At 54.0% G+C, this 26,258-nt stretch overlaps 4 protein-coding genes across 5 annotated transcripts in view; 2 read left to right on the top strand and 2 right to left on the bottom strand.

Annotated features, from left to right (window-relative positions):
- LOC147646125 (uncharacterized) overlaps nt 1-26,258 on the top strand; it is a 325,143-nt gene that overhangs the window by 153,896 nt on the left and 144,989 nt on the right. The gene's annotated exons all lie outside the window — the stretch shown is intronic.
- The window catches only part of LOC147646128 (uncharacterized), a 251,303-nt gene that overhangs the window by 191,457 nt on the left and 33,588 nt on the right, over nt 1-26,258 (bottom strand). The window lies entirely within an intron of this gene.
- LOC147646131 (uncharacterized) lies at nt 4,621-12,936 on the bottom strand. Its single transcript, XM_086873891.1, has 11 exons — nt 12,319-12,936; nt 11,825-11,862; nt 10,911-11,415; nt 10,639-10,702; nt 10,265-10,313; nt 9,145-9,254; nt 7,453-7,570; nt 6,961-7,060; nt 6,346-6,542; nt 5,307-5,444; nt 4,621-4,854 (listed from the first exon to the last, which is right to left on the bottom strand). The coding sequence occupies exons 1-11, from the start codon at nt 12,845-12,847 to the stop codon at nt 4,762-4,764; spliced, it is 1,941 nt and encodes a 646-aa protein (XP_086730017.1). The 5' UTR covers nt 12,848-12,936; the 3' UTR covers nt 4,621-4,761.
- LOC147646130 (uncharacterized) lies at nt 16,192-24,704 on the top strand. Of its 2 annotated transcripts, none has more exons than XM_086873907.1 (2): nt 16,192-16,289; nt 22,700-24,704. In XM_086873907.1, the coding sequence occupies exon 2, from the start codon at nt 22,727-22,729 to the stop codon at nt 23,450-23,452; it is 726 nt and encodes a 241-aa protein (XP_086730033.1). In that variant the 5' UTR covers nt 16,192-16,289; nt 22,700-22,726; the 3' UTR covers nt 23,453-24,704. The 2 variants fall into 2 exon arrangements, with proteins under 2 accessions (XP_086730033.1, XP_086730032.1); XM_086873906.1 differs by having other exon boundaries at nt 22,609-24,704.

The raw sequence follows: 26,258 nt of genomic DNA, 5'->3' as shown, positions 1-26,258 counted from the left end.
TGGTGAACAGCTCGGGGGTCTTTCAACACCAAACTATGTTGAGATGGAAGAGAAGAAAAAGCCCCAGAGATGCCGCACAAGGAGGGTCTGCAAATCCAGTCCAGGGAGCTGCGAGGAGGAAAGATCCCCCCAGTGCCAGGAACACGGCCAGAGATCCAGCCGGAGCTCAGAGCAGGGGGAAAAGCCCCACAAGTGCTTGGAGTGTGGGAAGGGTTTCAGGTGGAGCTCCCAACTGATCCAGCACCAGGTGATTCACACTGGGGAAAAGCCCTACGAGTGTGGGAAATGCGGGAAGAGCTTCACCAACACAGCTTACCTGATGAAACACCAGGTGATCCACACTGGGGAACGGCCGTATGAGTGTGGGAAATGTGGATAGAGCTTCAGAAGTATCTCTGACCTGATGACACACCAGGTGATCCACACAGGGGAACGGCCCTACACCTGCTTGGAATGTGGGAAGAGCTTTGGGTGGAGCTCCTACCTGAGGGCACACCAGCTCATCCACACTGGGGAGAGGCCCTACAAGTGTCCCCAGTGTGGGAAGAGGTTTCAGCGCAGCTCTGATGTTCTCAAACATGAGCGGATTCACACAGACGAGGGGCCCTTCCGCTGCCCCGACTGCGGGAAGAGCTTCCAGTACAATGGCCACCTCACCGTTCACCGGCGCATCCACACTGGGGAGAGGCCCTATGAGTGTCCCCAGTGTGGGAAGAGCTTCTCCACCAGCTCAACCTTGACACCAACGGAGTCACCAGTAAGGGAAGCCCTGCGAGTGCCCTGAGTGCGGGAAGAGCTTCGTGCGCTGCTCCAGCTCCATCCCCCATGGGAGGATGGGCGTTGGATGATCCCCAGTGACCCCCGTTGGGCAGAGCCCTGGTGATCCGTGGTCCTGGTGATGCGTGTTGGGAAGACACCTGGCTGGGAGGCTGCACATCTTCCTGGCTCCCTATGGGCACCTGGATGAAAGCAGGGGAATGAAAATCCAACAGGATACAGAATGACAGTGGGAATTGTTGACTTTGAATCTTCAAGAACCTTTTGCCTCAGGAGCTGTGTGGGCAGAGAAAAGGGGGTGACACCGGGCTTGGGGGCCCAGAGGGGAGCACACACACTCTGTGGAGGGGAGGACACGACCCCCGTGACCCCACCTCACCTTCCTGCACAGGCAGAAGCCGAGCCCCAGTGCCAGGAAGATGAAGGCCAACGTGGAGCCCCCGGTCCCCGTCAGCATCTTGCTGCAGGCAGCATTTCACGCATCCCTGGGGCAACTGCCGGGGTCAGGACCCCCAAAACCTCTCACAGACATCCCAACCTCCTCCAAGGACCCTCCCAGTCTCTCCCAGCCCACGCAGGACCCTCTGAAACCTCTTTTGGAGTCACTAATTTTAAACAATTAAGAATTAGAGAAAAATTAGAGATTATGGCTAGAGATAGGCCTTGCTGGAACTAGTTAGAGTTAATGATTTAAGTGAGAAGCAGGATTTGAGTTAATGAATCTTGAACTTAGGTAAAAAATTACTTGTCATTGTATGTTTGGTCAGCTGTGCTTATAATGTGAAAAGAGAAACTGATAAACGGGTTCAGGAAGATCACAGACCTTACATCTGGAAACCCATTTAAAAGTCACAAGGAAGGAAATTGGAATTGTACCAAATGTTATTTGTAATGTCAACCATCGTAAAGGTAGAAAGGTGAGAGTGAGGAAGAGTGGTTTTCCTTCATCTCTTGATGACCACTACATGCCAAAATGACCCCCTCCTCAAATTAAGGAGCCCACCATGCAGGCATAATGACTTTTAAAATCATTACCGTGCATTTTAATCAAACCTGGGGAATGGGAAGTGTTAGCATTATGCATATGCATTAGTATTAATATGTATTAGTATTTTAGATATTTTAAGACTTCTGTAAATAAATAGACACTGGAATCTTTTGTGAACTTGCAGTGCATATTAAGGCGTGAGTCCCACACTCACCCAGTGCTGTGATTAAACATCCACTTTGTAACTTTAAACTGTTGGAGAGGTTTTTTTGTCCATTAACAGATTGGTGTTGATACCAGATCAGTATCACTATTTTGGTAAATCACTGCCAGTCTCTTCCCAGCCTCCCCAGGACCCAGCAGAGCCCCTCCTGTTCCTCTCAGGATCCCTCAGCCCCCTCCCAATTTCTCCCCACTTCCCCAGGACCCCCAGACCCTCTCCCAGTCCCTTCCCAGCCCCACCAGGACTCATCAAGACTCCTTCCAGTCTCTTCCCAGCACAACCAACCTCATCCTAATCCCTGTTTTCCAATGCCCAATCTCCTTCCAGTCCCTCCAGGCTCACTCAAATCCCTCCCAGTGACACCCAGCACCCCCAAACTCCCTCCCAGTGTCCACCAGGACCCCCAGAACCCCATCCCACCCTCCCCAACATCCTTCAAACCCCTTCCCAGCCATCCTAAGCACCTCAATCCCTTCCCCAGTTTAAACCAGTCTATCTCAAACTCCCTCCCAGTTCCTCCCAGCACACCCTAATCCCCCTCTGGGCCCCCCCAGTGCCTCCCCTTCTGTCCCCGACGCTGTGGGGGCCGGGCCGTGCCCCAGTGCCGGCTCAGGGGGTGCTCCAGGCTGACGTGCTCCACCTGGCAGCTGGAGCTGAGCCCGCATTGCCGGGGGAGTATCCAGCAGCACCAGGAGCTGCTGGCTTCAGCTCAAGGGCACCAGCGAGATGGACACGCTGGGGTGGGCGCTTGGAGAGATTGGGCACACTGGGATCAGCTGGATGTGAAATGGTGCCAAGGCCGGTCAGCTCTTCCTCAGCTCCACGCCAGGAGTGGAACACACCTCAGGAGCAGGATGACCCGAGATGTGGCTTAGAGCAATGCTCTACAGCACTTAACAGCTGTCAGGCACAGTGTGGAGGCAAGAATGGGGGGAAGGTCTTTTATATTGGGGTTCAGAGAAAGGTTTAGTCTCCCAAGGGTCCAGGGACAAAAGACACAGAACACAAGTGTACAGCAATTTATATATGGGGAGGGCCCAGGGGTGGATACAATTTCAACCAGTGAGGGATATCCTGGGGAGGGGAATAGGACACATGGACCAATGGGGTGCTGTGGATTAGGGGATTTCCAAAGGGGACGTCCAAGCAGGGGGTTGGCATAAGGCAGGATTGACAGGGGACATTTGGGAACAAGGGGCAGGGTGGACAAGATTGATAGGGAAGGTGCTGGAAAAAGGGGTTGGGATACAATGATAGGCAGGGCAGGGGAGGAGATAACTTTGGGTTATACCAACAAAGCAGGGGGGTAACAGCCTGGCTTGGCTGCAGGGGGGTCCCAGGGTGTGAGGATGGGGGGTTTGGGAGGGTTCCAGTCCTGGATACAGGGGTGCACGGGGGTCCTGCTGCAGCGGGAGTTCAGGGGGATCCCTTCCTCTGTTCTGGGGTTCAAGGGGTCCCGGTGCCTGAAAATGGAGGTTCATGGGGGTTCTGGTGCCCAGAAATGGGGGTTCTGGGAGGTTTCCATTCCCGAGAATGGGTGTTCAGGGGATTCCAGGTTCCAGATAAGGGGGTGCAGGGGTTTTTGGGGGTGGGTAAGGGAGTTCCAGGGTTCCCAGTGCCCCGAAATGAAAGTTCAAGGGGGTCTCTGTGCCCAGGAAGGGGGGTTTGCCCGGAAATGGAAGTGCAGGGGTTCCCCATTCCCAGTGTAATAAATGGAATTGATTCGTGCTACTTAAATTGCAACTGTTACTAAAGTTATCATTAGAAACGATCAAGAATTAGTGTTACAAAGCAGATGTACCCCTTTGCAGATGTTACACATCAAAATTAAGGTACAGGATGTAGTTTAGAAAATAAATGGTCAGTAAAATCAGAAAAAGGAGGAAACTTATGGGAAACATTAATGAATATGTATAAGCATACAGTATATAAGTTTAGCTTGAAGTGCTTTGTTTCGTACGTGAGGTGAGGTGAGAAGAACCCCCCACACCCCAGTCGGTTTTGCTTATGCCTTAAGCATTTGTAACCACTGGCCAATTATATTCACATATATATATATATATATATAAATATGTATCTGAATATATCTACTAAATTGTATCTCTTTTTTACTAAATTCTATTCTTTTATTATTTTGTATCCAATTTATTAAGCTATGTTATCAATTAATTAAATTTGATTGTTTGGAAATTTGAAAGTCATTTATAACACTACTATATCAAAAGCAGTTAAAAGTGATTACAAACTGTGCTATATCAAAATCGTTGTGATTATAATAATTTGCAAAAGCCAGCACATAATAGCAAAGGGCAACAACAACATAGTTATTTCTCACAAACACAGGGCAGGTTTTTCCCTTGCATGGAGCACTTGCGCCTTCCCCGGGCCCCTTCTGCCCTCCCGCAGAACCAGAGGCATTTTCCAGCGCACACAGTTTGTAAGCAAGAGCCGGCTGCAGCCCAGAAGGCTCCAAGCGCCTCCTTCCAGGCTGACTCTGCAGATGCCGAGGCTGCTCTGGGTTCTGCCAGGCTCTGCTGGGGCTCAGCTCTGGGCGAGGCTGGGCCCGCTCTCCCCTCGCAGTGCTCCGGGCAGCTGAGTCACAGCGGGAGAAGGACAGGACACCTCAAGGGACTGGAGGTTTAACAGAGATTTTATTCAAATAACTGCCATAACAAACAGGCTGTCCTAACCTACTCTAACTAACTAACAGTGTTAACTAACATAACTAACTACTTGTCCTAACTACTATAACGAAAAGTTGGCCTCCAGGGCTTCATCTCCTCCTGCGCTGCTCCCTCAGTTGCTTTGCTGCAGTGATCAGAGGGGTCAGGCTGGAGAGAGGCTTGGCTGATGACAAAAATGGGTGCTGCCCAAGGGATAAAAAAGAAAGAAATGAACTGTTACTTTCCAGACTCAAGTTCCTCTCAGGCTCTGTTGCAACAGGACAAAGGGGAATGGTTTGAAAGTCAAGAGAGGGAAGCAGGCTCAGATTAGATGTAAAGAAGAATTGCTGTAGCAGGAGAGTGGGGAAACACTGAGAGAGGGAGCCCAGAGATGTGGGAGGTGGCTCCTCCCTGGAAACATCCAGGCTCAGGTCAGGCAGGGCTCTGAGCCACCTGATGTGCTTGAAGATGTCCCCGCTCGTGGCGGGGCACCAGCTCCAGATGAGCTCGACAGGAGCCTGCCAAGCCAAAGCAGGCGAGGATTCTGCTGGCTTTGCGTGTGAAAAGCAGCGGGACTGGAGATGATGGGAGGGGGGCCCCACAAGAAAAGCCCTCCCTGGCGCTGCCGTTTCCCCCGCAGCCGCTTGGCATTCACCTGCAGCAGCTCCTGGGCAGAGAAGCGCCGCTCCTCGTCCGGCTCCAGGCTGCACTCGAGGAAGTCCCGCAGCAGAGCCGACAGGCGCCTGGGCTCCTGCAGCTGCGGGCTCCCGTTCTGCCGGATCAGAGCGCGGGCCTGCAGGAAAAGCAAACACAGCGCTCTGACAGCTTCCTCCACACCCACACGTGCTCACATCCAGCCCGCTTTCTCTGCCCCAGCTCCCCGGGCACTTTCCTCCCTGGCACAGATGCTGCTGCTCACAGCTCATTCTTCTGGGCCAGCCAAAAAACCCAAACCCTGGTGCAGCCACAGCCATTGCAACATCCAAATGATCTTGCCTTCAGAGCCGACTGCATTGGCTGACTTTGTCAGTAGGAACCTCCATCAGAAATAGCCCATTTTGCTTCTCCAAATACAGACACCAGCTTTACAGGCCATTTGCAAGAGTCAGTGTGGTCTGCCTGTGTTATTTTAAGGTATTCTTACATCAAATGCATCTCTGCAGTGCCACTGACCCTCAAGTAAAAGCATTCCTGATGCCCCATGCCAGAAACTGCCAGGCAAGGAACAGCAGGTTTGTGTGGCTGAAAGCTCAGGCTTGGTGACACAGAAAGTAGCTTGGACTAGGAAATATGTTAGAGTGTGGGGATGTTAAACAATCATCTTCATGTTTTAGACAAGTTTCCCAGTGAGAAGAGCCAGGGGGGAGTTCATCTCACAAAACCTCTTTTAGAAACTCCTCCAGAAATCTTGTTGGGTTTGGGTGTGGGTGTTGGGGTTGGTTTGGTGTTTTCTGCAAGACAACATTAGAGCTGATGCACTTGCTTCATGTATTTGGGTCATCCTCACAAGAGCTGCAACAACTTAAATCCCAAAGCAAATTGTTGCTGGAGGCTGCAGAATATTTGTCTGTGTTCAGGCTCAGGTGCTGTGGGAATTCCCTTTGCGATGTGCAGAAACCTCCAGCTGCTCCTCCCAGTGCAGGGTCACCCTGTGCTCACAGGCCTCTGTAAAGCCTGGAGAATTTGCCTCTTACCATGGCCCCCGTTTGCTGGAAGTAAGGAGGTTCTCCTTCCACCATCTCGATGGTCACAATGCCAAAGGACCAGATGTCCGCCTTGGGGCCGTAAGGAGAACTGGTCACAACTTCTGGGGCCATCCAGTGAGCAGTGCCCACCATGGAGCTGCACTGGTCCTGCTCAGGGCTGAGCTGAGCGCAGAGGCCAAAATCAGCTGAGGACAGAAACAAGCACTGTCAAAGGCAGCTGCAATGAGGAAACCAAGCACAAAGATTCCCCACTCTCAGTCTGGGAATGCAGTGCTGAATCCAGCTGGAAATGTCCTCAGGGCTGTAGCCAAGGAAAGATGGAACTGGACCCTTAAAGAAGCCCTCAGCTTTCATGCTTGGCTTTAATGATTTCCTTTGAAGCTTTAGATTGCAACTCCTGCCCCTCTGGGAGGGCCATTCCCAGAGCAAAGGCACTCCTGACAGCCTGCTCCTCTCCTGAGCTCTCTGCACGGGGCAGCCGCTCTCAGCTGGCAGCAGGGGCCGGGCAGTGCCACCAGCAGCACTTGTGGGGCTCTGGCCCTCACTGGGAAGCAGCCCCACAGCCGCACCCCGGGAGCGCCGTGCCTGGCCAGGAACACCCACCCAGCTTGACAGAGCCGTCCATTCCCAGAAGGATGTTGGAGCTCTTCAGATCTCGGTGGATCACCCGGATGGAATGGAGGAAATCCAGGCCCTGCAGACACTGAGAGACAACAAGAAACACGAGGGAAAAAATCAGAGGCCGGAATATATCACACAAGAAAGGACAGTTTAGAATTCTGCCAGCAGCAACTTTGCTGTGACAGCCCAGGAGTGCAGTGCAGACAAGCTCCAGGCAAAAGGTTCAAGGCAAAGCTGAGAACAGGAAATCAGATCCAAAAAAGACAGAGAGTACCACAACAGCAGGGAAGAGGACAAGAACAGAGTAGAAATGCAGTGATATTTGCAGGCCATTCACTTCAGAGGCTTTTTCCTCTCCAGCTCATAAAAACAACACAGAAACAAAGGCCTGAGCATGGAGCCACTCTGCTCTCACAGCCTCTTTGGAAGGACCATGGTGTCCTAGCCATGGGAAGCACAAGCAGGATCCCTCACCTCCTGACTGACAGCTGCCATCTCTCCTTCAGCCATGCGTGTCTGTCTGACAACGTCCTGCAAAGTTCCTCCATCCATGTATTCCATCACCAGCCAGAGATCTCCATCAACAAGGAAGCTGGAAGAGAAAACAATGGCACAGAGATGAATGTGCATTGCTCAATTCCCCCAGGGAAAAGCCTGGAGTGGAGTTTTGTTCCCAGGTCACTTGTCAATGAGGACAGAATCAGATTGTAATAAAGAATTGAGTAAATAAAAATTCGGAATAAGAAGTTTAAATAAAGTATGTATAATTATAACTAAATGTAAGTATGGAATAAGGAATTCTCCTCCCGGTCGAGATAGAATTCCTTTTCCAAAAATCACGAATTGCAAAAGAACCCCCCCCAGATAACAGGTTTCAGCAGACTCATCAACTCGGAGGAAAAGACAGGACACAGGCCATCATAGAAACAAAAGAACCAGCCTAAAAGTCTACCTCCAGAGAAAGGCAACGCCCGGCCGATTTCGGCCGGAGACCATCAAGCAAAACAAAAGGGACGAGCCCCAGGAAGATGGTCGTTGCCAGAATCGAACACCACACCCGCCAAACCCATACTACAGAAACTCAATCAAGAAAGACAAAGAAGGGACTACTCCTCCGAGATATCCATCGGCGCTAGCCCGGATCTCTCAATCCTGCTGTGAAGAAATATGTTAAAATACATACAGACTCACTTTGCATTTGAGGAGACTCTGCCCGGATACTTACTGACTCAATGTTCTAGGCCAGGAAATCCATTCACCAGACAATCAGGGACATTTGGTGAATGGAAACTGGTTGGAATTCTAGCCTGGGGACATAAAACCCCTATAAAAACCCAGGCCAGAGAACCCTCAGACGTGGATTTGGGAACACCTATACCTTGCGTATAGACCCTGTCCACCCAGCGCTGCGCTGTCCATTTATTGTGGTTTTTTTCCTCACTGTTTGTTGCTTTATTAATTTATAATAAATTAATCTTTGTTAATCTTTAATTTGCCGTTGCATTTATAACAAGATGGAGAGACATTCCTGCCAGGCTGCACAGGCCTTGGAATCTGCCCAGGCTAAAGGAGAAGGAGGCACCCGGGAGAAAGGAGAGGCCTTAGATGGCAAGCAGGTGAAAAATGCACTTTAGCAACAGCCCAGCTCAATGTGGAACCACAACACTTATCCCCAGCTGCTTCAGCATCTGAACTCATCAGTTCCACCATTCCCTCTGGAACAAGGCAACACAACTTCCAGAGTTATCCAGGGGAGGAGGCCGTGCAGCACTTGGGGCAAAAGCAGGCAAATGCTTGGAAAACCTTGCACAAAGTCCCTTCAGAAATAGGCAAGGCCATGGAAAAATGGGAAAATGAGGCATTTCTGGAAACAGGAACCTGGTCTTCCTGTCACCTGCAGCAATGGGACAGGGCTGGGAAGAAGAAGCCAAGGAAAATAATTTCTACCAGGTTTTATCAGCACTTGCTGTAAAACACAGCAAATGGGGTCAACTTGAAGAAAAAGGCAAAGCAAAGCAACAAAAGCACATGGAAGGAGTGAAGTGCCAGGCTGTTGTTCTGGGAAGATATGGCCGGGTCAGGCATTTTCAGAACAGGCTACAGACTGGGGATGCCAGGAAAGATGAACGCAGGGCCCGTGCACGGGAGAAGACCTGAAGCACTCACCTGTCCAGAGAGTTGACAATGTTGGGGTTCTTCTTGTCCTTCAGGACCACGACCTCATTCACAGCTCGTTCCCTGTTGTGCCCTCTGAGACTCATTTTCTTGATGGCCACCTGAAGGGACATTGCAGACCTTTAACTGGAGCAGTCTGTGGCAGGAGGCCACAGCAAACACAGAGCGAGTCTTCTTGGAGCGAGCGAGCCGGGCTGTGCCAAACTGCCTTGGGATGGGACACCAGAGCTCAGCAAGTGCCATTCCCACAGCCCATTGCTCTGCTCGCTGGGGCTGTTACAGGACTCATGGCCAGAGACATTTGGCTCTGTAAGCTCTGCAGAAATGCTCCCTCAGCTGTCAGCCTCCAAGCTCTAACAACATTCTCTGCACCTACAGTCTTCTCAAATGGCCTCAGCACTCTTAGGATTATTATTCCAACACATTTTGCAAGCAGGAGGTAATTCTGTTTCTGTGCACACAGAGCAAAACAGCCGGGAACCCTTTAGCAATTCTATGGCATTTGGCCATGATTTCAAATGTCCCTGTCCTGTTTGGGATAGCACAACAAAGCAAACGTGCACATCCATTGCTCAGATAATCCCTGTCCCAGCTGCCACTGACACCAGACCCAAACACAGCTGCAGGGTTTAGGAGAGAGCTTTGCTCTGGACATCCATCTTCTCATTTCTCTCCCTGGCTCTGTGGGGACAACTGCAGTAGGACTAAAACCCCAAACTGAGCCCAAGCAGGATCTCTCCTTAATTAGGCCTTGAGGTATCCTGATGAAACTCAGGATGATAAAACTGCTAAATAGTGTTCCTGTTCGAGGCTGGGATGAAGGTAAATTGGGCCTCAGTCTCCAGCAGCTGATGCATTCACACTTTTAGACATGAAGACCAGGCCAGCGTGTCCTGCTCTGACAGACACCGCTGCCCTCCTTGCCTTCCTTTGGGCACTTGAGAAGGACCAAGTCTGTCCCAGCTTTGCTCTGCAGGCTGACCCTGCTCTGCCTTCAGAGGAGCAGCCTGTGCAGGAAAGCTCTGCTGGGCCCCACAGCTCCAGCCACAGCTCCCAGCAGAGGGGAAAGCCCTCGAGAGCTGCCAGACGTGCCGGGCGTGTTGACACTGACCTCTCCTCCCGTGGCCCTGTCGAGTCCTTTGGAAACGGTTCCAAAAGCCCTGGAGACAAAACAGCAGAGAAGAAAGAAGCAGCGCTTTAGGCCCTGGCAGTGAAAGCCAGCCCAGACAGGAGATCTCTGCTGCCTGCAGCGTTCACAAAACACCCGAGTGCATCCACCCTTCAAACAACAGCACAGCAGCCACCAGCCCTCTGCCATGCAAGGTGCCTTCTGACCACAGTTATCAATTCTGATCAGCACTGAGAGACAGCAGCATCGTACCCCAGTGTCTGAAGGGGTTTGGAGCTCTCCTGACTTCTCACTGGATCCTGCACCAGCAAAATACCTGGGCCCTGCTTGTGCAGAAGTAACTGCCTTGCACTTACCCCTGGCCAATCTGCTCCAGTTCCAGGTATTTCTCGGCAGGCTCCCCCACGCTCACGGTGTTCCCTGAAAGAAACCAGGTGGAAGATGCTCCCTCTCAGATGAGAGCCAGAATGCAGCCCCACTCCCTGGGGCCGGGAGCCCCTTGCTCTCAGCTGGGGAAGGACAATAAATGACCCTGTGCCATTCAGCTGCAGAGCAACCCTGGGTGCAGCTGATGCTGAGACACACACACAGCACCCTGCTCTGGCACACAGGAACAGAGCAGACGTACTCAGCTGCATCAGGCTCCACTCCCCGCTCCCCTCTGGCTGCAGGGCTGTGCTGCTGTCAGAATGTTCAGCCCAGGATCCTGCAGCACAGGGAGCTTCGGTGTCCTCTTCAGGAGCAGAGGGAGGTTCCTCATCCTCTTCCCAAAGCAGTGCAGGTTCCTCATCCTCTTCCCAAAATGCTGCTGGTTCACCCTCCTCTTCCCAAGCCACAGGACGTTCTCTGTCCTCATCCCACACCGGGAGATTGCTGTCATCCTCGTCCCATGCCATGGGAGCTTGGCCATGCTCATCCCACACCAGGGGACATCCACCGTCCTCGTCCCCCACCGGGAGATGTCCACTGTCCTTGTCCCACACCGCGGGAGCCTCGCCGTTGTTTTCCCAAACCGCGGGGTGTTCGCCCTCGTCTCCCAGAACAGCGGGAAGTTCACTGCTCTCTTCCTCCTCTTTGGCCTCCTCTTTGCAAGCAGAGGGAGCCAGAGGAGGTGCTGATGCTGCTTTGGTGCCCTGTGGACAGACGGGAGCGTGAGGGACGGGAAGTTCTATCTCAGTTATCACCTTCTTTATCCTCAGCTACACATCCAGCTGCACTAAGCAGAAATAGGGTTCAGAGCTGTTCAAACTAACAATGGGCTAAAGCCAACATTGCCACTTATTGTTGGGAATTCCATATTCCAGCATGGCTAAAGCCAGCAAGCAATCTTCTGCCTGCAAAACCAGTCCTGCAGCTCTTCAAAAGCTCTTCAGCAGAAACAGAGAAAACTGCCAGGGATCTCTTTGCTGCTGCTGCTGCTGCTGCTGCAAAGACACTGACAGGAACTTCCCTTCAGCCTCCCAGGCTGGCACTCGGCTGCCACACGCCGAGCTCACAACTTGCTGCACAGTTCTGAACACCAAAGCTTCCTTTGCCACTCACCGAAGGAGGAGCTGCTGGGGATCCACGCGTGAGGTGCCCTGCAACGGGAGAGGGAACGTGAACCAGATGTTGTTAGGAAAAAACTGCCTGTGGTGGGAAATGAGCAAGGCAAGCCCGAGAGAGCATTTTGCTTTCACAGCATCCCTCCAGGAGCCACAGGCCCTTCACACAGCAAGCAAGAGAGCAGCACAAAATACTGGGCTGTGTCAGCTCTTGGCTGGAGCAGCAAACGGAGGGAGTTCCAGGCTCCGCTGCCACAGACTCCCCGCTTGAGGGAACAGAACCCCCCCAGGCCTCATTGCAAATGCTGTGCACGCCCCGCTGGCTGCAGACACCCCCTTTTTCAGCTGCAGCTGCTGGCAGGAGCTCTCCCAAACCAACCCTGTCCTCAGGGCAATTTGGTTACAGAGTCAACTCCGTTCCAGTGGAAGAACAGAAAGCACACAGCAAGCCCAAAGCCACAGAGGCTGCACCGAGGGAAAACCTCAACTTACGTGCCAAGTGGGTTAAAAAATACCCCGAATAAGCCACAGAGAACAGAGTGCCAACTGCAGCAACCACTTGCTGCATCATTTTGGCTGCGCTGCACACGTCTGCAGACTGTACCCCTGCAAGCACCGAAGGACACCCGTCAGGGGCTGGGCTGGCTGCTGAGAATGCCTCGGGCAGGAGGATCCTCTGGCAACGAGCAGGCGCCCAGAGCCGCTCTGGACACTGAGGCCTCCGTGTCCCACAGCAACGGGAACACCACGGGGACGTGGCAACACTCCTGTGACACCACAGCAGCCGCTCACGCAAAAACCGCCTGGAAGCTTCTCCTGTGTCACAAAGGAGCACAAAGAATCCTCCCAGGGCACAGCCTATTGCCCAAAGGATCCAAGAGGAACTCTGAAAATGCAGCAAACAAGGACACCCCATAGCCCAGCCTGAGCACTGAGGAGGAACGAGGACAGCACCAAACCAGAGCAAACACGACCTGTAGTCACTGATACTGCTGAGTAAAACCAGCAAGGCTTGTTCCATCTGGAATCTTTGTTCTAGTTCTAAAAACAAGCAAGATTCTCCACTGTAAATATACAGAAGGCAGGAACTGGGGAGGAGGTGGGATTAGGAAGGAGGAGGAGCAGGAGGAGGGAGAAAGGAAAAGGAGGAGCAGGAACAGGAATAGAAGGAGAAGCTGGAGGTTCCAGTGCCCCTGTGTCCACAGCACCCCCGGCCACGGGCCCATCACCCCCACCTCATCCTGCAGGTGAGCAGGGAGGGGGAGCTGGTCCCAAATCTGTCAGGGGGTCCCTGAGAGGGTCTTTTTATTGGAGTGTGTTTGGAACTTGCAGATTGCGGAATTGAGCCCCAAATATTGTCTGGCATCCCTGGGAGGTTTTTTTCTCTGGGTGTGTAGGTTTGGATCTTGCAGGACCCCAAAGCTGAGCCCCTTGGGGGATCTTTGGGGTCCACGTGGCCATTGCCCAGTATTGGCTGGGGGAGGACATTGGTCCTGGGGAGCCCTGGGAGAGCAGAGGAGAGGAACCCCTGGGACCCCCAGAGTGGGGAGAGCAGAGAGGGGCGATCCCAGAGCTGGGGGACCCTGGCAGCTTGGAGAGGTGGGAGCCTGGAGAGGAGAGACTCCTGGGATCCCTGGGATCTCAAAGCAGAGCATCAGGGGAGAAGGGACCCCATGGACCCCCAAAAGCCCCTGGATCATCGCTAAGGAGGACCCTAGAGAAGGGGGAACCCCTGGAGCCCTTGGACCCCCATCATCCCAGGGAAGGGAAACCTCTGGAATCCCAAATAGGAAAGACAAGAGATGAGGAAATCCTGGGAGACTTTTTTTGAGGCTGAATCTTGATATTTGGAGATTATCATGGACACAAGACTCCTGCTGAGCTCTAGACATGGACTTAGGCAGGAGGAGCCTCTACTTCAAGGCACTCCCACTTTGGTTTCCCCCAAACCAGGATTTGTCATTCCCAAGCCATGGCCAAATGGAGGAAGAGGAGGAAAATCCCCAGAGATCCTGCATGAGGAGGGGCTGCAAATCCAGCCCAGGGAGCTGCAAGGAGGAAAGATCCCCCCTGTGCCAGGAAGGCATCCGGAGATCCTGCCGGAGCTCAGAGCTGGGGGAGAGAGCTCATGGCAGGGAGAAGCCCCACAAATGCTTGGAATGTGGGAAGAGCTTCAGCTGGAGCTTCAAGTGGAGGAAACACCAAAGGATCCACCCTGGGAAATGGCTCTGGGAGTGTGGGGAGTGTGGGAAGGGCTTCAAGAATAGCTCCCATCTGATCTGGCACCAGGTGATTCACACTGGGGAGAGCCCCTAGGAGTGTGGGGAGTGTGGGAAGAGGTTCAGGAAGATCTCTGTCCTGATTAACCACTGTAGGATCCACACAGGGGAAAAGCCTGGAAACTGCTTGGAATGTGGGAAGAGCTTCAGTCGCAGCTCCCACCTGATCTGGCACCAGAACATCCACACAGGAGAATGCCCCAGTGAGTGTGGGGAATGTGGTAAGAGCTTCATTGAGATGTCCAATCTGATCCACACAGGGGAAAAGCCCTACACGTGTGGGGAGTGTGGAGAGGGCTTCAGCTGGAGCTCCAACCTCGGGGCACACCAGTGCATCCTGAGTGTGGGAAGAGATTTCCAAGGAGCTCAAGTCTCATCAAACATCAGTGGATTCACACAGAGGAGAGGCCCTTCCGCTGCCCTGACTGTGGGAAGGGCTGCACAAAACTGCACCCTCATCAGGCACCGGCACATCCGCACTGGGGTGAGGCCCTACGAGTGTCCCCAGTGTGGGAAGAGCTTCTCACAGAGCTCAGCCTTGACCAAACAGATCTTCCGGACTCCCTGTGGGCACCTGGATGAACACAGGGGCAGGAACATCCATCAGAACACAGAGCAACAATGGGAATTGCAGATTGACTGCCCCTGGAGATTCACTGGGATGCAGAGATACACCTGCAGTCCCTGGAGAAGCCCATGCCTGAGCAGGGGAATGCCTGAGATGAGGCTGTGACCCCAGGGGACACCTGTGGACAGAGGGGCCCCTGCTGGAGCCGCCTGTCCTGGAAGGTCTGACCCCATGGCAGAGTGACCCACGCTGCAGCACTGTGAGGGGGCTGCTTCCATGGAATAGACTCAGGTTGGAGAAGTTCCTGGAGACCTCTCTGGTGGGAGAGATCCCAGAGTGCAGCAGGGGAATGACTCCTGTCCCTGAACAGCAGGAAAAGCCCTGGGAGATGAACTGACCATGGCTCCATTCCCTGTATCCCTGCACTGCCAGGTTAGGATGCAGAGCTGGAAGGAGGGAGGGGTGGAAGGAAGGTGCTTTTAAGGGTCTTCTTATTCTCCTGCTCTGAACTTATTTGCAATAAATTCAATTTATATCTGCTGTTTTGCCCATGACTGTGTTTGATGAGGAAACAGTCTCGGGTCCTTAACTCATGAACCCTTGATTAAATTTTCTCTCCCTGTGTGGCTGTGGAGGGCAGTGAGAGAGCAGCTGTGGTGGGTGCCTGGACTCGGGCCAGCATCACCCCACAGCAGTGGGACATGTCCTTGTGTGGCCCTGTGCTATGGTGCTACAGGTGCTGTTGCTTTTGTCTCCCTTATGATTTTATCTTTTGCATTAAATGCTTGTGAAGTGCCCCCGGTGACCCTCGTTATTCCCTCGGCTCCGGTATCCCCGTCCCTTCCCCTGCTCCCCGTCCCACGTTCCATCCCGGCTGGCGGAGCCTTGGAGCTGCCGTGGGGGCCGTGGGGCTGCCCCGGGGGCTGCGCCCCGAGCCGGGGCCCCTTCCCAGTGCTCCCAGTGTGCCGCTCCAGCCTGGAGCAGCCAGCGAGGGCTTCAGCTGGGACGGCAGAGAGGCGCTGCTGGGGGATCCCGGTTCACTTAAGTTTGGTTTTGGTAATTTTGGGAGTTTTGTGCAAGAAATCTCTCCTCCACTCAGCTGAAGGGGTTTGGAGGGCGGGTTCCCTTTTTTGGGGGAAATCAAAGCGATGCACTGATGCTCCTAATTAGATGTGCATGAGGCTCCAGAGTTTCCCGCTGAGCCGGAGCCACCCAGCAGCCAGGGCTGGGCAAGGCGGGCCGGGAGGTGCGGAGAACTTTGTTTGTGTTGGGAGCTCAATGGCGGCTCGGGCCGGGCCCGTTCCAGGGCTGTTCCTCGTCCCCGCCTTTCCCCTCACGCAGCCCGGGGCGGGCCCTGAGAGCGCGGGGCGGGGCTGTGCCGTGTGCAGAGCCCGCCGCTGGCTGCCATTGGCTGCTTCTGCCGTCACTCGTGGCTCTGGCGCGCGCTGATTGGGCAGAGCGGGGACAAGCCCGGCCCCGCTGGCGCCCCCAGGGCGGCCGTGAGGCAGGAGAGCCGCCATTGCCGGAGCGTCTGTGTGGGCCCGGCAGCGGCGGCAGCAGCGGCCGGAGCCCGGTGAGGCGGCGGCGGAGCTCGGAGGCGGCCCCGGCCATCGCAGGTGGGAGCCGCGCTCGGTTCTGCGGGGGCTCGGGGCTCGCTGCGGGCCCGGGAGGGGGCGGCAGGGGGCTGTGGCGGGTGGCTTGTGCCGTGGCCGGCCCGTGTTGGCCCTGGGCTGAGGGCGCTGCGGGAGCGGCTGCCCGCGGTCTCCTTGCCGCTGGGGCCTCGGCAGGAGGCGGTGGCGGAGCAGCGCTGGCTCGTCCCGCTTCGTGTCGGGAGGCCGGAGGTGGCTGCGCTGGGCCCGGGGCCGGGCGGGAAAATTCCCGGCGCCAGAGGTTTGTGTGGCCCAAGGAGCCAGAGGAGTGGTGTGCAAGTGACTTTATTGCTGCCCAAAGGGAGAGGCCATGGGGCATTTGCCGTGCGCTCTCTCCAGGTGTTGGAGGACGCGGCCTCGTTTTTGTCCTGATTTTCCCGGCCGCACGTCCCTGTCCCTTTGCCCAACACTGGCCGAGGTGCTTGGAAGGTTCAGCCTTCCCGATCCGCCTACTGCATGTCCTTTTTGTATAACACCCGATATTCCTGTCTCTGTGAAGTGTTTGTTCTTCTGGAAGTTCAGGAATGTATCGGGACTTGGTCTGAGCAGCAGTCCTTGTCAATTAGTAACATTTTCTGAAAATGATGGTTTCTCCCTTTGTTGCCTTATGTACAAGTCCCTGTCCCTATCTCCAAGCAGATTCACTCATTGCCTCTGTTTTTTCTTCCTGGAATCAGCCCAATTCCTCCTGCAGGCAGGAAGCCCCTGGGCCATTGTGCAGGCTTTGGGCCATCAGTGTTAATTTGCATTTCTAAAGCTCCTCTCCTGGCTGCCTGGAACAAAGCTTCTCTTCCAGGGCAGACATCCCGTGACTCACACGTGGCCCCCCACAGATCTGCTATTTATTTTTTTTTAAACAATATTCTAATAATTGTTTATGTGTTAAAGCACCAACTTTAAAGCTCTTCTAGTTTTCAAAGTGCAGCTTAAAGGGGAACATCAAAAAACTCATACCATCATTTTGTCATGACTAAGACTCAAGTACAAATATAAAACAAAAATGAGAAAGCAATCAAGTGTTTTCATTCTCCTAGGACTAAAACTGATTCTCACACCACTGGCCCATACAGAACCAACAATATAGAAGTAAAATTATTACAAAAAATTACTCTAACGGTGTAATCCTTTCACTGAAACTGTGAAAAGCAAAAACTCTTCAACAGTGTCTTTAGAAAAATAAGACATTACTTGATTCTGGCCAGAATGTGCAACAGGAATAATTTCATGCACACTTAGGCTGGGTGTGCAGAGAAAATCATTCCATGACACACGAGTTTGACTAGATTTTTCTAAATTCATACACTCTGACACCATAGAAATCCCTTGGTTTACTGTTCATTGGTTTGAAGGTGTGGAGTTGTTAGGATTTGGTTTCCTGTTGCAGCCGGATTTCTGTGCCTGTGATGGGAATTAGGTGGGCACTCCTGGATTTTCTGCTCAGCCTTTTCCAGACCAGGTGTCTCCAGCTGTGCCTGGGGCAGTGTCTGGGGTAGGTGTTAGTTGATGTTTGCTGCTGGGTGTTGATGTTTTGTTGTTGGTCGTTATCTTGGTGGGAATCTTTTGGGCTATTCCCAGTCTGTTGAGATGTTAATTTCATCTCTGCTGAGTGGTGGAAAAGAAACATCCCTTATAAAAACCTTTAAATTTCCTTTCCCCAAGGCGAAGGCAAACCAAGTTCCTTTAGAGAAATAAGATTTGAAGCCATTTTCAAGTTTGTCTATTTTGCCAGCAGCTAATCCCAGGCAGGGCAGAGTGTGAGTGTAATTGAGAGGCAGAGTGGAATTGTCCCGGTGCCTTCCCCAGCAGCTGTGGCGAGGGCAGGCACAGAAAGGCCTGAAGCTGCAAGAGTGAGAGCAAGGATTGTCCCGCAGTGGCTGGAGATGGCAAAGGAGGGTGGCCAGGCCGAGGATTTGAGCAGAGGATCTGTGGGCAGGCCCAGGGGCTTCCCCCGCTGGGGAGCCCTGGCTGCTGCTGCGTTGCCTTCAGTGCAGGCTCAGGGGTGGCCTGTTTAATATTCCCTTGCAATACAGATTTCTGAGTCTGGAAGAGCCATGGCTGGGGCATCAGTCATTTTATTTTTTTCATTTTGTTGAGTTTTGTTCTCTTTCTTATGTCCACTCCATAACATTGAGACTATATGGGGGAAAAAAATTCATGTAATGTTCTGGGTGGAAGAGAGAATCCTCAATCCAGCTCCTGCTATTCCCTGTTAATTGTAAGAATTGTACCAGCTACATTTTAGTCCTGGGTAACATTATTTCTTAGTTTCCCTTGACTATCTCAGGGTCAATACACCACAAGCCTTCAGTCAAAATAGGTCCCAAATATTTAACCATTTTCTCTACCATTTGCTCTTCCTTTTTTTTCAGATACTCAAAGCTGTTTTTTTGCCTGAAAATGAAGCCATTTCACAGAGGCTTCCTCTACCTCTTCTCCTTGTTTTTCTGACTGGATCAAGTCCTCCACATCCTGCATGAAGCCAGTCCCTGGGGGTGAGGTCAATTCCTTTGATATTTCCTGCAAGGCTTGCCCCAATCAGGCCGGTGCTTCCGTGCATCCCTGCAGAAGGACCGTCCATGTCTTGAGCATTTTCCCTTCTAGCTCTTGTTGCCAGCCCAAGGCAGAATTGTGTTTGCATCCTCTGGAAGTGGGCAGATCCCCAGAAAGCATCTTTTGCATCAAGTTGTGAATGGCAGCAGTGTGAGGAGGGCACCTGGTTCAGGCTGGTGTAAGGATCTGAGAGTGTGGGGTGCCTCGGTTTCATCATCTCATTTCTTCTTCTTGGGTCCTGCAGCATTCTGTGGATTCCATTGGATTTCTTGTTTGGCAGGATAGGAGCATTCTAGGGAGCCATCCCTGGCTCCCCAAGCCGTGCCTTGAGCAGGACTCCCAGACAGGCTGTGAGCCCTTCCTTCCCTCCCTTGGAACAGGGGATTGCTTTTGGACACCTCTTGTCCTGGTTGCTTCAGGGAAATTTGGAGAGGCTCCATATCTAATTTTGCCAATTTCCCTGGGGCTGCCCACACTTGTGGGTTCACTTCAGCCTAGGCTCTGCCAGACATTTGACACAGAGGTACAACAGAACCAGCCTCTGTATCACCTTTTCAAACATTAATTTGCATTCCCCGTTTTGCCATCAAATCCCTTCCCAGTAAATTACAATCACAATTGTGAGCAAATAAAAGTTCCTGCATTTTAAACCCATCCCCCACGTTTGTTAATAGTGGCTGAATAAAACACACCCACTCATCTTTCCCACTTAGTGCCTCAATAGCTAAAATATTCCTTAACAATTTTCCCCCCTTTTATTGTAAGATTCCGATTGGATGGAGAGGCCCCTGTGTCCATCAGGAAAGGTCTCCTCTGGATCCAGCCCCACCCTGGATGTTCCCAAGGGCTGCAGTGTGGTGGGTCCCTGGTGGAATGGGAGCTGTGCCACCGCTAAGAATGCGTGTCCATCAAGGGCTGGACTTGCTGGTGCTGAGGGTGCTGCTGTCTGTGCTTGCAGTGTCCTTGTGCCCTGCAGCTGGAAGGCTGATTCCTTGCCAGGGGCTGTTTGGGTGGGCTGTGCCCTGGCCAGGAGGGCAATGCCTGTGCCAGGTGCTTGTGGCCGAGGGTGTCCCCTGGGTGCTGGGGCCCCCTTGGGCCCTGGGCTTGATCCCTCAGGGGCTGTAGGAAGTGTGCCATGGCCTTTGCCTTCAGCTTGGCCTTTTGCTCATCCCTTGCTGCATTCAGCTGCTGAGCCTTTGTGAGCAAGTGCTGCAGGGGCTTCTTCTGTCGCTGCTGCAGCCCCCCTCAGTGCCTGTGGGTGCTCATCGTGTGGCAGCTGCTGAGCTTTCTGCAAAATCCTTCCTTTCTCCAGGGACCCACCAGGAAATGCTTAAAAGATCATGTGGATCCTTGCAGGTCTAATCGCCATTTGTGAGCTGTTCCTTCCTCGTGCTGGCTGTGCTGAGGCTCCCCTCCCCAGCCCGTATCCCAGAGCCGGTCCCTGTCCTGCCGCAGTGTCCAAAGGCGGCCCCCCCGGCGGGCAGGGCCGGCAGCTCCACGGGGCCGGGCAGCGGCCGGGGCGTCCCGCAGCCTCCTGGGGGCCGGGGGCCACTGCCGGCCCTGCCCGGGGGGTGCTGGGCTCAGGCAGCGCCCGGCGCTGAGCCCCGGCTGCCCCACAGCCCCGGCCCGGCCCCACAGCTCCCCACAGGCCCCCAGCCCGTGCTCCCGGTGCCGCAGCTCTGCGCCCGCTCCTGCCGCTCCCAGCTCAGAGAAACCCCCTGAAATCCTCACCTCCTTGTTTTCCTGTCCTCCAAAACTGGGATACAAAGGATCTGAGTCAGCTGGCAAATGCTGAGGATAAGACCCTTCTGGAAAACATCACAATCCTCAGTATTTTTCTCTTTTTCCTCTTTTATATAATCATTTTTCTTACCCCATGGATTCCTCCTGCTGCTTCTTGCCTTAAGCACATTCCTGCACACTCCCCTTCAGCCAATCCCTTCCCAGCACACCAACACCATCCATCCCCTGTTGTCTAAATCCCTTCTGGACTTCCCTTCTTGCCCCCCTGGGTGTCCATGTCCTTAATTCCCTCTGGGAGAATGTGCAAACGACCTCCACATGCTCCCAAGGGACCCTTGAGAGATATTTTGGGATCCTCATGCCTTTGGCTGGGACCCCATTGTGGCTTTCCCTTTTGTCCCCTCCCTGGGTGCCCTGCCATGTTCACTCCCCGAAGATGCCACTGTAGTCACTGCTGAGATTTTCAGTGCTCTCTCCCTGCCGACTCTTGAGAGCCGCCCTGATCCGTCACTCGTCTGTCTCCTGCTCACTCTCGGGTACCCAATCAATGCCCGGTGCCGCCGCCAGCCGAGGGAGCCGATCCCCCAAACTGGGTGAGGCCCCTTCAGCTGCACTCACTGCCCGCCGGCCCGGACGGTGGAAGGAATTGCGGAGGAGCCCCAAGGTGTGTGGAAAAATTGACATCCCCAGAGGTTTCTGTCCACAAGGAAGGCAGAGGAGTCCTGTAACAGTAATTTCATTCATAAAAAAGGGTGTGCTCATGGGACATTTCCCATGGGGTCTCTCCAATTATTGGAGGACACAGCCTCCTTTTCATCCTAATTTTCTTGGTCACATCTCCCTCTCCCTTTCCCCATTGGCTGAAGTCCTGGAGAGGCACAGACTTCCCAATGCACCTCCCACATACCCCCTTAATATGTACCTCACTTTTGTATAGCTAAGGATATTGATGGCTGTGTTAAGTCTTTGTTGTTCTTCTGGAAGTTGATGAATTTAGCAGGACCTCGGCTGAGCAGCAGTCTGTGTCATCAATTCATAACATTTTGTGCAGCTGATGGCTCCTCCTGTCACTTCCTTATGTCCACGTCCCTGGCCCTATGTGCAATGAGGTTGAGGGGATCAGTTTGTAAAGAGGCTTTGTTGTTGTTCCTTTGCTGGGGTTGCCCCGTTTTGGGGCCATCCCCCCTGGAGCAGGGTGTCCCCCCTTGGTGCAGGCGCAGGGCTCAGGCAGGGCTGAGCCAATCAGAGCGCGCGGCGCTGATGACTCATCAGTGTCCAGGCAGAGCCGCAGCTGCCAGCGTTCCCCAGCTGGAGCCCAGCTGCGCCCCTCCCCCCCGGGCCTTGGCGCCCCCCTGGAGGGGAATTTGGGGAGGTGGGAGGGGGGAGCGCCAAGGCCGGGCCCCCCCGCGCTGTGGTGGCGGGAGCGGCTGCAGTGGGGAGCGAGTGCGGGCGGAAGCGGCCGAGAGCCCAGCGCTGCCCCAGGCCGAGCTGGCCCAGCTGCATCCGTGCCCCTGCGGTGGGATGCTGTGGGACTGGGGGGGAAGAGGGAGGCGGCAGTGGGTGCTGGGCCTGGGGGCAGGAGGAGAAGGGAAGGAGAAGCAGGTTTGAAGAACAAAACGGTCGAAGGATTCACGTGGGAGGAGCAGGTGCAGGAGGAGGAGAAATAGTAGGAGGAAGAGGAGTGGGAGGAAGAGTAGGGCCACAGGAGGAGGTGGGAGAGAAGGAAGAGGAAGCAGGACAACGTTCCATTCTCCCTGTATGTGCAGTTCCAGGAGTGTTGCCCTGGAGGTGACTGGGGAGGGGATCCACGATTTTGATGGGGCTGAATCTTGGTGTTTCTGAACTTTTTTGGGCTAAATATTGGTGGTTTGTTTTTTTGCAGGGGCTGAATCTTTGTATTCTGGAGGGGGTTTTTCCTGAATTTGGTGTTTGGGTAGTTTTTCATCATTGTTTTCTTGTTTGGGCTGAATCTTGGTGCTTTGCTTTGTTACAGACACAAGATGCCCAATGACTTTCTGAGATGAACTTGGGCATGGAGGAACCCCCTGCCCAAGGCGCTCTCCTCTCCTTTTCCTCCTAACCAGGAATTTTCATTCCCAAGCTGTGTCCAGATGGAAGAGGAGGAGAAAAAGCCCCAGAGATCCTGCATGAGGAGGGGCTGGAAACCCAGTCCAGGGAGCTGCGAGGAGGAAAGATCCCCCCAGTGCCAGGAACATGGCCAGAGATCCAGCCGGAGCTCAGAGCTGGGGGAGAAGCCCCACAAGTGCTTGGAATGTGGGAAGGGCTTCAGAAAGAGATCCCACCTGATTGAGCACCAGGTGATCCACACTGGTGAAAAGCCCTATGGGTGTGGGGAATGTGGGAAGAGCTTCAGCCAGAGCTCCAGCCTGAGGAATCACCAGAAGATCCACATGAGAGAACAACCCTATGAGTGTGGGAAATGTGGGCAGAGCTTCAGAAATATCTCTGACCTGATGAGACACCAGGTGATCCACACAGGGGAACGGCCCTACACCTGCTTGGAATGTGGGAAGAGCTTTGGGTGGAGCTCCAGTCTGAGGGAGCACCAGCGCATCCACACTGGGGAGAGGCCCTACGAGTGTCTCCAGTGTGGGAAGAGGTTTCAGCGCAGCTCCAATGTCCTCAAACATGAGCGGATTCACACAGACGAGAGGCCCTTCCGCTGCCCCGACTGCGGGAAGGGCTTCAAACACAACTCCAACCTCATCAGGCACCAGCGCATCCACACTGGGGAGAGGCCCTACGAGTGTCCCCAGTGTGGGAAGAGCTTCTCACAGAGCTCTCACTTGACCCAACACCAACGGAGGCCCCAGTAAGGGAAGTCCTGTGAGTGCCCCGAGTGCGGGAAGAGCTTCGTGCGCTGCTCCAGCTCCATCCCCCATGGGAGGATGGGCGTTGGATGATCCCCAGTGACCCCCGTTGGGCAGAGCCCTGGTGATCCGTGGTCCTGGTGATGCGTGTTGGGAAGACACCTGGCTGGGAGGCTCCACATCTTCCTGGCTCCCTGTGGACACCTGGATGAAATCAGGGGAATGGAAATTCAACAGGATACAGAATGACAGTGGGAATTGTTGACTTTCAATCCTTGGAACCTTTTGCCTCAGGAGCTGTGTGGGCAGAGAAAAGGGGGTGACACCGGGCTCGGGGGCCCAGAGGGGAGCACAAACGCTCTGGGTGAGGGAGACACGACCCCCAGAACCCTCCCTCACCTTCCTGCGCAGGCAGAAGCCAAGCCCCAGTGCCAAGAAGACGAAGCCCAACACTGAGACTCCAATCCCCATCAGCATCTTGCGTTGGGCAGCGTTTGATGGCATCCCTGGGGCATCTGCAGAGGTCAGGACCCCCAAAACCTCTCACAGACACCCCAAGCCCCTCCAAGGACCCTCCCAGTCTCCCCCAGCCTACCCAGGACCCTCTGAAACCTCCTTTGGAGTCACTAATTTTAAACAATTAGTAATTTTAGAAAAATTAGGGGTCTTGGCTAGAGATAGGCCTTGTTGGAACTAGTTAGAGTTAATGATGAAGTGAGAAGCAGGATTTGAGATAATGAATCTCGGACTTAGATAAAAAATTACTTTTCATTGTATATTTGTTCAGCTGTGCTTATAATGAGAAAAGAGAAACTGATAAACGGGTTCAGGAAGATCACAGACCTTACATCTGGAAACCCATTTAAAAGTCACAAGGGAGGAAACTGGAGTTGGACCAAATGTCATTTGTAATGTCCACCATTGTAAAGGTAGAAAGGTGAGAGTGAGGAAGAGCGGTTTTCCTTCATCTCCTGATGAACCCTCCACACCAAAATGACCTCCTCCTCAAATTGGGGAGCCAACCATGCAGGCGTAATGACATTAAAATCATTACCATGAATTCTAATCCGAAGTGGAACATGGGAGGTGCTAGCATTATGCATATGCATTAGTATTAATATGTATTAGTATTTTGGATATTTAAGACTTTTGTAAATAAATAGACACTGGAATCTTTTGTCAACTTGCAGTGCGTATTAAGGGGTGACTCCCGCACTCGCCCAGTGCTGTGATTAAACATCCACTTTGTAACTTTAAACTGTTGGAGAGGTTTTTTGTCCATTAACAGATTGATGTTGATGCTGGATCAATATTGCTATTTTGGTAAATCACTGCCAGTCTCTTCCCAGCCTCCCCAGGACCCACCAGAGCCCCTCCTGTTCCTCTCAGGATCCCACAGCCCCCTCCCAATTTCTCCCCACTTCCCCTGGACCCCCAAACCCTCTCCCAGTCCCTTCCCAGCCCCACCAGGACTCATCAAGACTCCTCCCAGTCTTTCCAGCACAACCAACCTCATCCCAATCCCTGCTTTCCAATGCCCAATCTCCTTCCAGCTCCTCCAGGCTCACTCAAATCCCTCCCTGTGACACCCAGCACCCCCAAACTCCCTCCCAGGGTCCAGCAAGACCCCCAGAACCCCATCCCACCCTCCCCAACATCCTTCAAACCCCTTCCCAGCCATCCTAAGCACCTCAATCCCTTCCCCAGTTTAAACCAGTCTATCTCAAACTCCCTCCCAGTTCCTCCCAGCACACTCCAATCCCCCTCAGTGGCCCCCCCAGTGCCTCCCCCGCTGCCCCCGGCGCTGTGGGGGCCGCGCCGTGCCCCAGTGCCGGCTCAGGGGGTGCTCCAGGCTGCCGTGCTCCACCTGGCAGCTGGAGCTGAGCCCGCATTGCCGGGGGCGGTTTCCAGCAGCACCAGGAGCTGCTGGCTCCAGTCCCCGCTGGGGAGCACGGCAGTGGCCAGCACGTGGCCCGAGAGCTGCTGCTGGCCCTGGGAGCAGCTCAGCTGGATGTGGGCAGGGGAGAAATCCATCCGGGAGCAGAGCAGGCGGCCGGGGCCGGGCTGGGAGCTGGAGGGCACCAGCGAGATGGACACGCTGGGATGGGCACTGGGGATCAGCGGGGACAGACTGGGATGAGCTTGGGGGGTAACTGGGAGAGATGGGAGAGGAGTGGTGTGGCGTCGGGTGGGACCGGGAACAGGCTGTCAGGGACTGGGGAGGCGCTGAAAGAGATGAGAGTGGATACTGGGATACTGGATGAAGGCGCAGATGTCTGGGAGTGGAAGGAGGAATGAATCCGAAATGGACTTGGGAATGGGCTAAAAGGAGTGGGAGAGACGCCCGGGCCTCTGGGAGGGACTGTGGTGGCACTGGGCGGGACTGTGATGGCACTGGGAGGGACTGCGGTGGCACTGGGCGGGACTGTGATGGCACTGGGAGGGACTGCGGTGGCACTGGGCGGGACTGTGGTGGCACTGGGCGGGACTGGGAATGAAGCGCGCGGCACTGAGCGGCCGAGTCCAGCGCGGGGCTCTCGGCTCTGTGGATCTGCCCGGCAACAGATGAGTCATCAGAGATGCGCGCTCTGATTGGCTGAGGGGCGAGAGATGCACGGAGGGGCGAGATGGACAGGCGGGGTCACTGGGAGTGACTGGGATGGACTGGGAGAGGCTGGGATGGACTGGGAGAGACTGGGATGGACTGGGAGAGCTACGGGAGCCACTGGGAGGGACAAGGGGTCCCGGGGATGGGCACAAGGAAGGCTGAGAGCTCTGGGGTGATTCCCAGGGAGGTTTGGAGGGACAAGGC

Source organism: Cyanistes caeruleus, unplaced genomic scaffold, assembly GCF_971803275.1.
Source record: "Cyanistes caeruleus unplaced genomic scaffold, bCyaCae1.hap1.1 HAP1_SCAFFOLD_120, whole genome shotgun sequence".
Taxonomy (NCBI): Eukaryota; Metazoa; Chordata; class Aves; order Passeriformes; family Paridae; genus Cyanistes; species Cyanistes caeruleus.
This window is presented reverse-complemented; position numbering and strand designations above follow the sequence as displayed.

Bases quoted from the DNA above. Each gene is read 5' to 3' on its own strand.
- LOC147646131 (XM_086873891.1), bottom strand. From the start codon at position 12,847: ATGGAACAAGCCTTGCTGGTTTTACTCAGCAGTATCAGTGACTACAGG. The intron at 7,571-9,144 runs GTGAGTGCTTCA...TTTCTCTTCCAG, and splicing joins ATTGTCAACTCTCTGGACAG to CTTCCTTGTTGATGGAGATC. The intron at 4,855-5,306 runs GTGAATGCCAAG...TCCCTTGGGCAG, and splicing joins CTGCCCAGGAGCTGCTGCAG to CACCCATTTTTGTCATCAGC.
- LOC147646130 (XM_086873907.1), top strand. From the start codon at position 22,727: ATGGAAGAGGAGGAGAAAAAGCCCCAGAGATCCTGCATGAGGAGGGGC.